General features: G+C 32.1%; 2 protein-coding genes and 1 pseudogene across 2 annotated transcripts; 1 reads left to right on the top strand and 2 right to left on the bottom strand.

The window, feature by feature from the left end:
* Positions 1–3,115: 3,115 nt before the first annotated feature.
* Positions 3,116–7,453, top strand: LOC120193358 (annotated as a pseudogene).
* Positions 7,454–7,761: 308 nt separating this feature from the next.
* LOC120193305 (eukaryotic translation initiation factor 5A-2-like) lies at positions 7,762–9,329 on the bottom strand. The gene is made up of 5 exons (XM_039195825.1): positions 9,088–9,329; positions 8,696–8,818; positions 8,556–8,612; positions 8,392–8,466; positions 7,762–8,046 (listed from the first exon to the last, which is right to left on the bottom strand). Exons 1-5 carry the CDS (start codon positions 9,208–9,210, stop codon positions 7,945–7,947), a joined length of 480 nt encoding a protein of 159 aa, XP_039051756.1. The 5' UTR covers positions 9,211–9,329; the 3' UTR covers positions 7,762–7,944.
* Positions 9,330–11,004: 1,675 nt separating this feature from the next.
* On the bottom strand, positions 11,005–13,066 carry LOC120193355 (cell division topological specificity factor homolog, chloroplastic-like). Its single transcript, XM_039195865.1, has 2 exons — positions 12,929–13,066; positions 11,005–11,759 (listed from the first exon to the last, which is right to left on the bottom strand). Exons 1-2 carry the CDS (start codon positions 13,013–13,015, stop codon positions 11,163–11,165), a joined length of 684 nt encoding a protein of 227 aa, XP_039051796.1. The 5' UTR covers positions 13,016–13,066; the 3' UTR covers positions 11,005–11,162.

Below are 13,066 nucleotides of genomic sequence, written 5' to 3'. Positions count from 1 at the left end.
TCCTCTTCTTTTTTATTTATTTCTTGGACGAGATCATAAATAAATTTAGGTCATAAATTTTAACAGTAGTCTTTATATTGAATAAAACGTTTAGTAGATTATCAAGTCTTAATATGTTTTTAGGGATATCAATGCAATTAAATATAATTATTTTTTAATCGGAGATTTATAAAATTATAAACAATTTTAGTGGTATTGTGGCTAAGTTTGAAGGCAAAATAATTGAGTAGGTGAGTTTTGAGTGAGTGGTATGTTTGGTTTAGTAATATTATTAAACTAATAATTATTCTAGTGGTTTTTGAGATGACCCTCCACTAACCTATATGTTTCTTTGATCAAGTCTTTGGATTTGAAGGAGTTATATTGTACGACAATCTTAATATATGATTAAAAAAATGTCTTACTGGAAATATTTTTTAATATTTATGGTAAAGCGTTACATAAAAATTAATCTTTTACCGGAAATGTTAATTTCATTAACTAATTTATGGTAGAACTCAATATTAACGTTTTTATAGAAAAATAATATTTTAGGTAGCGTTTTACCGAAAATGTTAAACATTCTTTGTAGTGCCTAATATTAACATTTTCGGTAGAAAAAAAGTATTTTAGGTTGCGTTTTACTGAAAATGTTAAAAATAATAATATTTTCAGTAATGCATTTCCTTAACCGTATATTAAGACTGTCACACGTTAAACGTCCCTTGAATTCGGTCTACTTTGAGCCAAAGAAATATAAATTAATTAAACTACTTATTCTTCCACTTACAGTTTTGTTTTTGTTATCAGATATTCCATCGTCCCCTTTCCTACTATATACTTTTTGTTGGCTTAAATTGCATTAATTTATATAACTCAAAAATTTTATGAAAATGACATATAATAAATTTAAAATTCGATCATTTTAGTTTATTATTCATTTTCTTACATATTCTTCCCCTTTTGTGAATTTTTTCATTAATAAATAATTATAATATTTTTTTAATATAACATCTGAACTTTTCATATTTTTTCTAAACTCTTAAATCAAGAGTTATCGCATATTTGAATATACTAAAATTTATATCTTTTAACATGTTATAATAACAATAGTGTCAATCAAAGGGACAATCAACCTCTAAAATGTAAAATTACAAATCAATTTCTTAAAATAAATTATAAGTTCGTATGGTAAAATTGTATTTTAACACCCCGGAATGATAAATTTTAAATTATTCATTATAAAAAATCGTAATAGTATAAATTAAAATAGTGATAAAACTATACTTTTGACTCTTCAATTTTAAATTTTGTTTTTTTTTAATTTTAACATTAATATCAGTCAAATTAACACCTAATTAATTATACTTCTAACATTTAACTTTAATATATACATGGATAAAATACAACTACACAGTGTAAGACTCTTTTAGTTTTACACAGATTTAGAATAATTTGATGAGTAAAAATAGATAACTGAGATTAACATTAAAAAAATGAATAGATATTCATTTGGGAAAAAAAATGAGTTAATTTTAACCATCTATTTTCAATCATCAAATGATCTTGAATCTGTATAAAATTAAAATAATTTTATATTGTATAAGTGGATTATATATATATATATATATATGAATAATTTCTTCAAACAAGAGTTGCCTGTTTAGTTCAGTTGGTAGAGCACAAGACTCTTAACCTTATGGTCGTGGGATCGAGTCCCACGGTGGACAATTCATAATTCGGAGGTCTCTCACGGAAGCTGTTCTCACCCTGACGTTGGGGTCAGCCTACTATCTTACCTACTCTTACCCCATTATATATATGGGAATAAGGGTCAGCTAATTAATAATTTCTTCAAACTGGTTGGTGGGGTGCAGACAAAATTTGACTAAACCTAAAATCCCTTTACGGCTAAGCCACTTTCCCATATTGGTTCATTCGGGTTTCTTTTTCTATTTTTATTTTTCATTTTCCTTAGCACTTAAACAAAAGACAAATTGAACTAATCATTGAATATATAACGACAAAAACGTTTCATATATCGATGGTTTTACATCAATTATACGTGACACAGTATCTTATTTGTGTTTGAAATTTTAATACATTTAATGGTTATATTTTTGTCTAATTATTTAACTATTTATTTATATTTATTTAAAAAAAATTAGATACTAAATACATTTTCACTATTTTTATTTTTGAATTCAAGTTTTCATTTATGTTAACCAAACATATATTTTAATTTTCAAAATGCTTAAACAAAACTGTTTTCTAAAAAATTAAAACTGAAAAAAAAATACTTACTATAATCAAACATACCCTAAATTTTGTAATAATCAATCTAAATTAATCTATTATTAATAAAATATACTAATAACTAATTAAGCCCCTCGTACTTTCAAATAAATCTCTAATTTAAGCAACATTTATTATCCAAATATATAGTTATAAAATTTAATGAGATTTAGACAAAATAATACCTAAATACAATATACTCAAAAATCTTTAAATGATCGATCAAATTAAAATTCAATTAATAATATAATAAAATTGATCAAACTTTTTATTTATTTATTTATTTATTTATACACAATTAAATGTCACGTCATTGCAAAAACAATAAGGGCAAAATAATAAATAAATCCCATATCAAACAACCCGGATTCCATTGGCATTGTAGAATTGTCCATTCAGGACGGCGTCGTTTTCATGGAGTAGCTGCACACGAACGCGGAACCGTAGTTTGGCCTTTTGCCACTCTGCCATGATGGGGACATTAATGTATATATTTTTATTTTAATATTGTTATATATTATATATGATTAAAAATTATATGTAAATCGATTTTAATTTGATAATTTTATAAATATCAGTTAAAACCAAATTAAAATATTTAAATCATATTAAGCATCTAACTAATAAAAAATTATCTACTAATATTCGAATCAAATGCTGAATTCTTCTAAAATTTGAATTGATATTCGAAGAAGAGAGCTTGGACTTCACAACTACCATTACAAAGCATTATTTTATCACATTAAAATTTTGAAAAGGATTTTTCATGAATAAACAGAAGCGCGAAATCTTCGACGAGAAAACACAAATGAACAAATAATTATTAAAAATTTGAATTGAAAAACAGAAGGAGAAGATTTAAATAGGAGAGTTTTGCAGATTAAGGAATCTGCTTACCGGAAGAATTCATCACAGTTTCTTCTTCTCATTCATAGGTTCATCTCTCACTTGTTTCTGTTCTTTTTCTTGTTCCTTCAACCTTCATCGAGCGTTTTTGCTGAAAGCTTATCGTTCTCGTTTCTTCTTCTTCTCTTTCTTCTTGTTGTTATATATGTATATATTTGTGTTGCAAGGTAATTTTAATTGTTTGATCTGTTCTCTTAATATATTACTTGATGATCTTGTTTGTACTCAAGGATCTAATCATGATCAGACAAAATCATGCATTGTTATCCTAGTCAACAGTTTCCGCTTTAGGTTTTGAAATTTAGGATGTTTTGCAACAATCTCTTCTGATTTTTCAATGTATATATGTATATATGATGAAGTTATACTGTTTTTTTTTGCTGTATTTTAACTATTCTTATTATTGATGTTTAGGTAGTGTTAAAGTTTTGGTCAGGCTGCTTAAGCAAATCAATGAAATAGCCTTTGCTTGATAAGATTTTGCTTGGATTAGGAAGCTCCAAAGGAGTGTTTTTCTCCTTTGGAATGACTTCAAGTTGAAGGTATGTTTCAATTTTCTATAATGATCATATTTTGTGCATCTCCTTGTATTCCAATGGAAGTCCGGGTTAGCCGAAAGTCCCTATGGATATATCCGGTTTTAGAGATATTAGAGTTTCAGGTTTAGAGTTTAGGATTTCCATTTTCAAGAACATTGAATATACTACATTTCGAGTTTGGAGCAACTCATTCATATTGCCTAGTCTTTATACTACATTTCGAGTTTGGAGCAACTCATTCATATTGCCTAGTCTTTCTTTCGGTTTTTTAGTGTTGATTGAAGTCTGTGTTGTGGTCTAAAAGGCAAATCTCTTATTCTGGAGAACTCTCCGATGAGCTTTTCGTATGCTGCATTCATGGATTTTTAATTGATAGATTGTTTCCATAAGATGATATTAAGGTCCCCATGTTTGGAATTTACCGGATATCATGTGTAGCCGATATTATATTGCAGCATTTGTTTCATTTTTCTAGGATTAATTGATAGATCCGGCGCTTCCTTGGAGCTTATCAGCTTTGTGTCTGCTTCATCTTCACTAGTAGCAGTCCAATTATCCACATAATGGGTGGCTGCATCTCGGTACATAGTGAGAAGGCACAGTCTAGGTTGCATAAAAGACGCTTTGGCAGATTCCGCAAGCGCCATGGGAAAATCGCCTATTTCATTCCCCATGTATGTGTGAAAAGGATGAGTGATGCTGGGAGTCATATGACAGAATTTTCTGTTAGTGAATATGTTCATCTCGACTTTGAGGCGGATGCTTCAACCACCTGCAATCGCAAGCGCTCAGAGATGTCTAATATGTCATTTCATCTAACACAACTACAATGGAACCGCAGTCAAATCGATGCCAATGGTCTCTTCTATTCATCTCTTGCCCTCTATACACTTATTGCCTTCCTTCTCTGATATTTCTTTCCAATAAAGGCATCCACATCACATTTGTGCTCGTTCTAGGAGACATTTTTTACATATGCAAAATCTAGAAGATGCTGGCTATTTATTCATGGAGTTGAAGCAACTGTGCTTTTTCGAGCAATCTCTAACTGTCGAAATGAAATTATTATGCAGGAAGATGCCAGGAGGAAGTATGTTTTGATTCCGTTAGCATTATTGAGTCCGAGTCAGATGACGATTCCGGAAGTGTCTACGGAGGTAATGCTTATTGCTACCAATTCATTGTTTCTTTAGACTATGATTTTCGATGTTGGGTCGGATGGAAAAGCTTACACTTCTCTTTTGGTATCTCTTTTGCTGTTGCCTCCAGATGCATTTTCTTCATTGGGTAGTTCAGTAGGGAATATTTCAAATGCGCAAATGCTTCAGTATGAAAGTTCATGCTTCGTTGAGAACGGGTCTAAACATGAAACATTTTATGAAAGTTACAGCTGCAAGGGCCATAGAGATGGCTCAGTCAATTCGGGAGACGAAACTCAAGAGTGCCGAAAGAAATCGACCGTTATCATGCTTTCCGTGAAGCGAAAATCTTCCGAAGGTAATGAAACCACAGAATTTTGTAGAGTAAACCTCCCAATCAATATTGTTTGAACATTCTGATAAGAAAAATGATGCATTATTCATAAATATTTCTGAGTTATATAGCATTGGAACTTACTCAAAATCAAAAGAAAAACAAACAAATCACCTTTATTTCATGCCTTGATGACGTTGTGCTGCTTCTGCAAACTAATAGAGTTAATAGCAAGTGCAGCTGAGAGATACTTATACCGTCCAAGAGCCGGACTCGTAATTCCTTGCTCGGGAGAGAAACCGACGGTAGGAAGCTGGTCGGAGGTTTCACCTTCACTTTTTAAGCTCCGAGGCAAGAATTACTTTCGGTAAGCCACTTCACTGCTATTGCATTCCGCAATATATCATATCCTTCATACATGGAACTGAAGTTTGAACCTTGTGGTGCAGAGATAAACAGAAGTTACCAGCTCCAGATTGTAGTCCATACGTACCAATCGGTGTCGATTTATTCGTCTGCCCTCGGAAAGTGAATCACATTGCTCAGCACCTTGAACTACCGCATGTAAAGCCACACGAAAAAGTGCCTGCACTGCTAATTGTCAACATACAGGTTCTTCTTTCACTCTACCGTTCCGAAAAATGTCCCCTTTTCATCATTGAGGGGTACATTGCTTTAGATCAGTTTTCACTACATCTGTAAGTCGTTTGGTTTCCTTCTTGCAGGTTCCGACTTACCCGGCAAGTATGTTTCTTGGTGATGCCAATGGGGAAGGCTTGAGCCTTGTCTTATATTTTAAGATCTCAGATACTTTTGACAAAGATATATCCCCTCACTTCCAGGACGGCATAAAGGTATTTCCTTCATCAATTCTCTCATACACTTGAGTCCGTGTAACATAGAACTGAATCTATTCTTTCCACCTTTGTGTTTGTGCTTTGTTACAGAAATTTATTGAAGATGAAGTTGAAAAGGTCAAAGGGTTTGCAAAAGAGTCCACTGTTCCTTACAGAGAGAGGCTAAAAATTCTGGCCGGTTTAGTCAACCCGGATGAGCTTCAGTTAGGTACTACCGAAAAGAAACTTATTCAAGCTTATAACGATAAGCCAGTGCTTTCGCGCCCTCAACATAACTTTTATAAGGTAATCTATAGTTTTTCCAATTGCAGTGATGGAATTCAATTACATGCATTAAAACTATTCTAAGGCCCACTTTTACATCACTTCCTACAAGGGTTGTGGGAAAAAAAACTATTAAATTATTTGATTTACAATATAAATATTTAGTATGATGTTAAAAAGTATTTTTAAATCAACAAAATATTTATTTTAAATAATTTGTTCAAAAGTATTTTTGAGAAAAGTTTGAAATCAGTTCTTGTAAAGTACTTCTCAACCCAAATTTAAAAAAAATTTTAACCTGAAAAAATCTAAAAATAATTTTGAGAAGTAATGCAGAATCCGACCTAAATTACAAGTTTTTCATTTTTCTAAAAATATTCATGTCTATCACGTATCTAAATAGAAATATGGAAATGCAAACTTTCAAAGATCTTTTAAATGTATGACTCATGATCAAATTAATTATTTCTAGTGATGTGGGATATTATTCATAAATTCTTTAAGAATCAAAATAACCTAGCGCTTAACCTTTCATTTACTGTATAGGAAACTGAATTTGCACCCATTTTTACACCTTCCTGTATTGACTGTGTTGGTTATCGTCCAGGGATCAAATTACTTTGAGATCGACCTTGACATACACAGATTTAGCTACATATCTAGGAAAGGACTTGAATCATTTCTAGAAGAATGGAATCATTAATCTGGGTTTGACTATTCAGGTAAGTTCTCCCCATTTTTCTCTAATTTTCAAGAATCTAAACCCCGAGTTTTAGGAAATTATTTGATATATAGACCGTATAAAATTTAAGCTTCACGATCTTATTTATTTTAATTATAAACTTTTAATATTACACATGACATTCAAATAATCAAAATCGTGATGTCTAAATTTTACATGATATTTGTATAAAAATATTCCAATTAAAGGGGCGAAAATGCGAAGAAAATCATAAGGCTTTGTGTTTTATGGTAATGTTTGCAGGCACAAAAGGCAGAGGAGTTACCAGAGCAAGCTTTGTGCTGCTTGAGGTTGAACAAGATTGATTTTGTAAATCACGGCCAAATTCCTACCATTGTAACCGTTACAGATGATTAAATAGCAGATTTAAATTAAACGAAGGTGATTAATCTGTATCAGCATTATTTGCATTCATTTATATTGTTATTTCTGCCTTGTAACTTTTTATTTTATTTTTTTCAACTATCCACACCAGCCAAAAGCAATTACTAGAAATCGGAATAATTTTATATATAAAAAAAGAAAATTTAATATATTTCCAGCCTTTATAAACAAATAACATATTTAGTAAATAGACTAAATTTTATAATTTTATTTAAAATTGTTCTCAGATGAAAACGATTTTAATGAAGTCATATTGTACTGATACAAATTATTAATATTAGCATGAATTATTAACATCCTTAACTTATTATCTATGATAATATCTTCAAAAATGACAAACAAAATCATCAATTATTGAATTTCATACAATGTTATTATTAAACTGATAAATCAAATAATCTTAAAGAATGCACTAATTAGCAAAACTCTTCATTTAAAACCCATATGGAATTTCAGTAAAAATTGAACATTACCATATTTGATTAGGGCAATGAGAAATCGGAATTTATTTGGGGCCAATGTCCTTCAAAGCACAGATCTGCTCTTCACCCATTGCTGACATCACAGTTACAATCAGATCCTTCCCCTCTGCAAATCCAGTCTTTATCTGTATTCACATAATTCGATTGTGAATATCAGAACACTTGCGAATATAAAATTTTATGTTGGAGTTTATGAATTTAAGAAGTTATATTAAAAAATTTAAAGTAAGATTATAAAAGCTCAAGAATGCGAAATTAAATCATGAATAGAAAATATAAAAAAAAATACTTAAACTACATGAGAATTTAAGATATCGTAGATTTGAATCAATTTGAGAGATAGACAGAGATATCATTGGTCTTCTGAAACTAGCAGGCATTTGACAATCCATATGAGGTTGAATGAATTTATCAATTTCATTATAGCAAAGAAGAAAGAAGTATAAATGCCATTTAATATGCAAACTAACCTGTGTAAGCAGAGCATCATCAGTGGGAAGCCGAAGATCATCCTTAGTATTACCACTTTCAGTAAGCAAACTCACCTAAATCATTATCAAACATTACGCTCTGAAGAAGAAGAAAAAAACCATCCACAAAATTTAAAAAACAAATCAAACAAAAATGGTTTTACAAATCCATCCTCGGAGATATCAATCAGCTGGTAATCAGTACGATTGACATGAGGAATCTGTAAAATGGAACAAAAATCATAAACATTAGCCTCTGAAACCCAAAACATGACGCGTAATTCGAGCGGGAGAGAAGACTTACATCGCAGTTGTGAGATGAAGGAACGATATCTTCGACTTTTTTGCCGGAGAAGATATCGATTCCGATGAAATGACATTTCGCGTGCCCGTGTTTTCCGGTCTTGGAAGTCGAAACTTCCACAACCTACAGAAATTTAACAACAGCGAATCGAATATTATATCATTTAGCTAAACACTAATTATCCTTGAATTCAATAAGTTCTTAAATCGAGGATTATCCTCAGATCGACTAATTATGTAGAATTTTTTTATAACTACATTTCAAATTCTAGTGATCTGTATAATAAAGAGAATTTTACAGAGATCGAGAGCAGAAACTGAGACAAAAAGAAGGCAAATATACATAACAAAATTGAAATTTAAAACGAAAGATTTATGGATCAAAATCGTAACCTTGCAAGGACGACCTTTGATCACAATGTGGCCGTTCTTACGGACGGTGCCGGCCTGCTGAGGAAATGTTTTAGAAGCTCCCGCATCCGCTTTCGATTCAAAATGACGATCCTCATCGGACATGACGACCAAGCTTAAACAAATTCAGAAAGTTTTGGAGAACGGGAGAGATACCGATCAAAGCAAAACTTTGGAAGAGAGAAAGGAGAGTGAGTTAGTGTGCGTAACTGATGCTTTGCTTGAGATGTATCCACGTGGTATATTTTTCGATTCACTATCAATTCAAATAGATTTTTTTTAATATTTAGGGTAAATTACACAAATGATCCCCTGACTATAGAATATTTTTTGTTGAGTTCCAACTATTAAAAGTTATAAAATAATCCCCTGACTATAGGGAGTTGTTTTGTTGAGTTCCTCGACTATTAAAGTTACAAAATGGCCACCCAACTATTCATTATGTTCCAAACGGATCATTTCCGTTAAAAAATTAACGGTTGTTTGAGTTAGACGTTAACATGCTAACTGAGATAAAAAAAATTAATGATCACTCGACTATCATATATCAGTCAGCATATTAACGTCTAGCTTAGACGACCGTTAATTTTTTAACAGAAATTGATGAGTTTGTAACATAATAAATAGTCGAGTGACCATTGTATAATTTTTAATGGTCGATGGACTCAACAAAGTATCCTAATATTTATTATTTTTCTCCTTTAAACAAATCTTATATTAGAAATACATATTGATAAATGAATTTTATTATATATCAACAATTTTTCTATTCTAATAACTAAGTGGTATGGATATACTCTCCTTCAAGGTTAGAAGCTCGTCTTCTCTTTTATGCCTCCGTGTTATACAAGTTATATTAGTTTTGTCTGACTAGTTCAAATATTTTATTAAATCCCCTCAAGTGAAACGATATCATTTTAGGTTTTTTTTTAAGTTAAAAAAAAGTTACACTAAAACGGTATTATTTTGGTTTAACTGCCACATCATCTATCGTTAATCATATCATTGTGGCATTAGCGATTTAATGAAAAAAACGATGCATTAGCATCGTTGAATTAAATTAATAAATATTCAAATAGAATTTGAATATCGAGCAGGTAACGGGAATCGAACCCACATCGTTAGCTTGGAAGGCTAAGGGTTATAGTCGACATTGATTCATTATTTTTAGCGTTTCTAATTCAAAACCGAGCATGAAATTTTGGTTTCATTCGGGTCATTTACGAAAGATGGAGAAATTCAAAAAACAAGAAAAAAAAATAAGGCAAGAACGAAATGGAATAAGAATTCGGCCCATAACATCTATGTTAACTTTTCTGTCCGAATGCAATCAAAACAATTTCGCTTTCTAGATGATCCTTCTAGAAGAGTGGGATTAGAATGGAACAATTTTTAATTAAAACAAAAATCAAAATTTAATATTAAAATTAATTAAATTAAAAATCCAATAATATAAAAGAATCAACGCTCAAAGTTTGATGGTATCTGAAGTAATTTTCTTTAAATTATATTTTGACCAAATCGAACAAGCCATCTATAATTCATCAACGTGTATAATTTGAAAAGACCAAATTAATAAAACAATAAACATTAGAGATAAAATTATCCAAAATGTAACGTTAACTGACAAGCTTTTTTAGAAAAAAAAAATCTAAAATTGATTACGAGGTAGTATATGTTCAAAATTTTCTTAACCGTTCATACACCTACAGATGTAACTGCTCAAACATATAATCTTTAAAGAAAAAAAACATTTTTTTTACCACCGAGATCATTTGATAATGCCGTGAAACCAAATAAAAAGTCGTATCATTTTAAAATTTTACATTATGATATAACATTTTCGTAATCAAACACACCTAAAATTTAGAGAATACAACGAGGGTAAACGAAACCGTGAAAGGGATATGTAAGATATAGGAAAGAAGATGAGGGCAAACGAGAAAATGGCCTCAAATTAAAATTCCATATATACAAACAAGTGTAAAGTTGCAGTGCTACCTAAAGCTTCAATCCAAACAACAAAATATCAGAAAAGATAATTCAGGAATATGTGTTTACTCATCTGGAACGTAGAAATCGAACCTGACATCAACAGAACCAGACCGATCTCCCGTGTTTTTGTACTCGATATTTGTTATCGTCCCAACGTCATCTTCCTCTTGGTATTCTGCCTTCACCCGCCGAACAGGCACCGTGACGGAGTAAATGGTTCCCAGATCAGAATCGGTAGAGACACTAAGCTGAACCTTGTCCTTAGACTCTATCTCGACAAAATCCGACAGAGCGTGCACAATGTTTTTGACGATTTTCTGTTTCGCCTCATCGCTAACTGCACAGCGATCAGAGAACAGGATCATCTTCAAACGCTGCTTCCCTATATTTGCATTAGAGCTCCTTCTAGTTGCCGGAGACGGGAACACTATTTTCCGAGCCAAGTTAAGTCGCTCGAAGAAGCTCATGTTTACGGCATGTAAGAGGAAGCTCTCAACATCTTCCCGGACAGCATTGGGAGATAACTTTAAATCTCCCATGATCCCTGCTGATCTTTTAGTTTGGCCACCAATGCTTCGACTATTTATCGCCAATCCCTTCCATTTTGGTGTGATTTCGAGATACCTTGATCCTCCATTCATGGAACACACGGAATCAACCTATAATAGAGCACCAAAATTAAAACAAAAAGACCAGAGAATTCGCACTTTTCTATAGCTATTACACACAAGTAGAACATCAATTAATCACTAACAAATGGTGCTCTGTACAAAACAATGAACTATTGTACCGAACAATTAATAAACAAAGCGAATGCCCAATAGCTATGCAAAAAATAACAAATGCCACTGCACCTACAGAACTAGCTGGAATGAAAGAGCTAAAGAGCTCAGCAATATGGTAGAAAACTTGAGATGATAATCTGGTTAAACATAATCCAACATAAAATCATCGCCGGTACCACACCAACGTGTTTCCCACAGTGCTATCACACACTAGAGTTGAAGACATTATCACCCAATGTGACATTGTAACCTACAAGCAATCACAATGCATCTTCTTTTCGTTCCTAATCACCCTAATCAGTAAAATGTAGGAGGTTAAAAGATTATGAATTTATGATGAACAAGCAAGGGTACGACTTATTCGAAACACCAAACTCATCAAGCTCGGATCTTCGGTCGATGTCTTTTTTCCCTTACTTGTAATTGCCAGGCATCATATTCGGAATAAGATTCCAAATCCATACCAACAAGTAACAGGTTCTAAAATGTACATACATGCTTAAATTTGACTCTACATGCAATTTGACAAAGATCAGTCCACGGCCATGATTCTTTGACTATTTCTTGGTGGTTAAACCTTTCAGGAATTAAAATGCAGCCCTTTAATAACAAAATGCGATTGAAATTTAAGAATATGAACCCAATAAGGCTAATATTGAAAAGACTAACGGATCTAAAACAATTATATGAAATATTAGGGTAGCAAAACCCAGAAAACATTTTCCCGGAATTGCAAAACCGAGCGCCGGTAAGGGTTTGCTAACCATCATTGTTGCTTCAAATCAGGAAAACCCAATTAGCTCTTGCTCTGATTACTGCAAAAGAACACCTAAAAGACTAGGAGTTCAAACGAATCAGAACAGCATCTCCAACAATAACCCTAAAAAATAAAGTGAATTACCAAACTTAGCAATTCCATCAAGAAAACCCAGACACTAAATTGAGCAAGCAGATGATAAATTACACAAATATTTCACATTCAATGAAAATAAAAAGTTCAACAAAAACTTGGAGGTGAGATGAGAGGGAATGAAGACAGTGACCTTTGAAGATGGGACGTAGCTTCGAAAGGGGTGTTGATGGTAGGAAGCAAGAGTAGCATCCACACGTAAATTCCCCGATACCGCCATTTTTTAGTCAGCTCGAATTTCTCTTAGTCTCTTACGAGCTCGTTTGCTCAC

The sequence above is a fragment of the Hibiscus syriacus genome, unplaced genomic scaffold (genome assembly GCF_006381635.1).
Source record: "Hibiscus syriacus cultivar Baekdansim isolate YM2019G1 unplaced genomic scaffold, ASM638163v2 tig00116995_pilon, whole genome shotgun sequence".
Lineage (NCBI taxonomy): Eukaryota > Viridiplantae > Streptophyta > Magnoliopsida > Malvales > Malvaceae > Hibiscus > Hibiscus syriacus.
The sequence above is the reverse complement of the archived record's forward strand: the minus strand, read 5'-3'. Positions and strand labels throughout refer to the sequence as shown.

Excerpts from the sequence above, each read along its gene's own strand:
- LOC120193305 (XM_039195825.1), bottom strand. The coding sequence starts at position 9,210 with ATGTCCGATGAGGATCGTCATTTTGAATCGAAAGCGGATGCGGGAGCT. Across the intron at positions 8,467-8,555 it reads ATATCTCCGAGGATGGATTT|GTGAGTTTGCTTACTGAAAG; the intron begins GTAAAACCATTT and ends ATAATGATTTAG. Across the intron at positions 8,047-8,391 it reads ATGATGCTCTGCTTACACAG|ATAAAGACTGGATTTGCAGA; the intron begins GTTAGTTTGCAT and ends ATGTGAATACAG.
- LOC120193355 (XM_039195865.1), bottom strand. The coding sequence starts at position 13,015 with ATGGCGGTATCGGGGAATTTACGTGTGGATGCTACTCTTGCTTCCTAC. Across the intron at positions 11,760-12,928 it reads GCTACGTCCCATCTTCAAAG|GTTGATTCCGTGTGTTCCAT; the intron begins GTCACTGTCTTC and ends GCTCTATTATAG.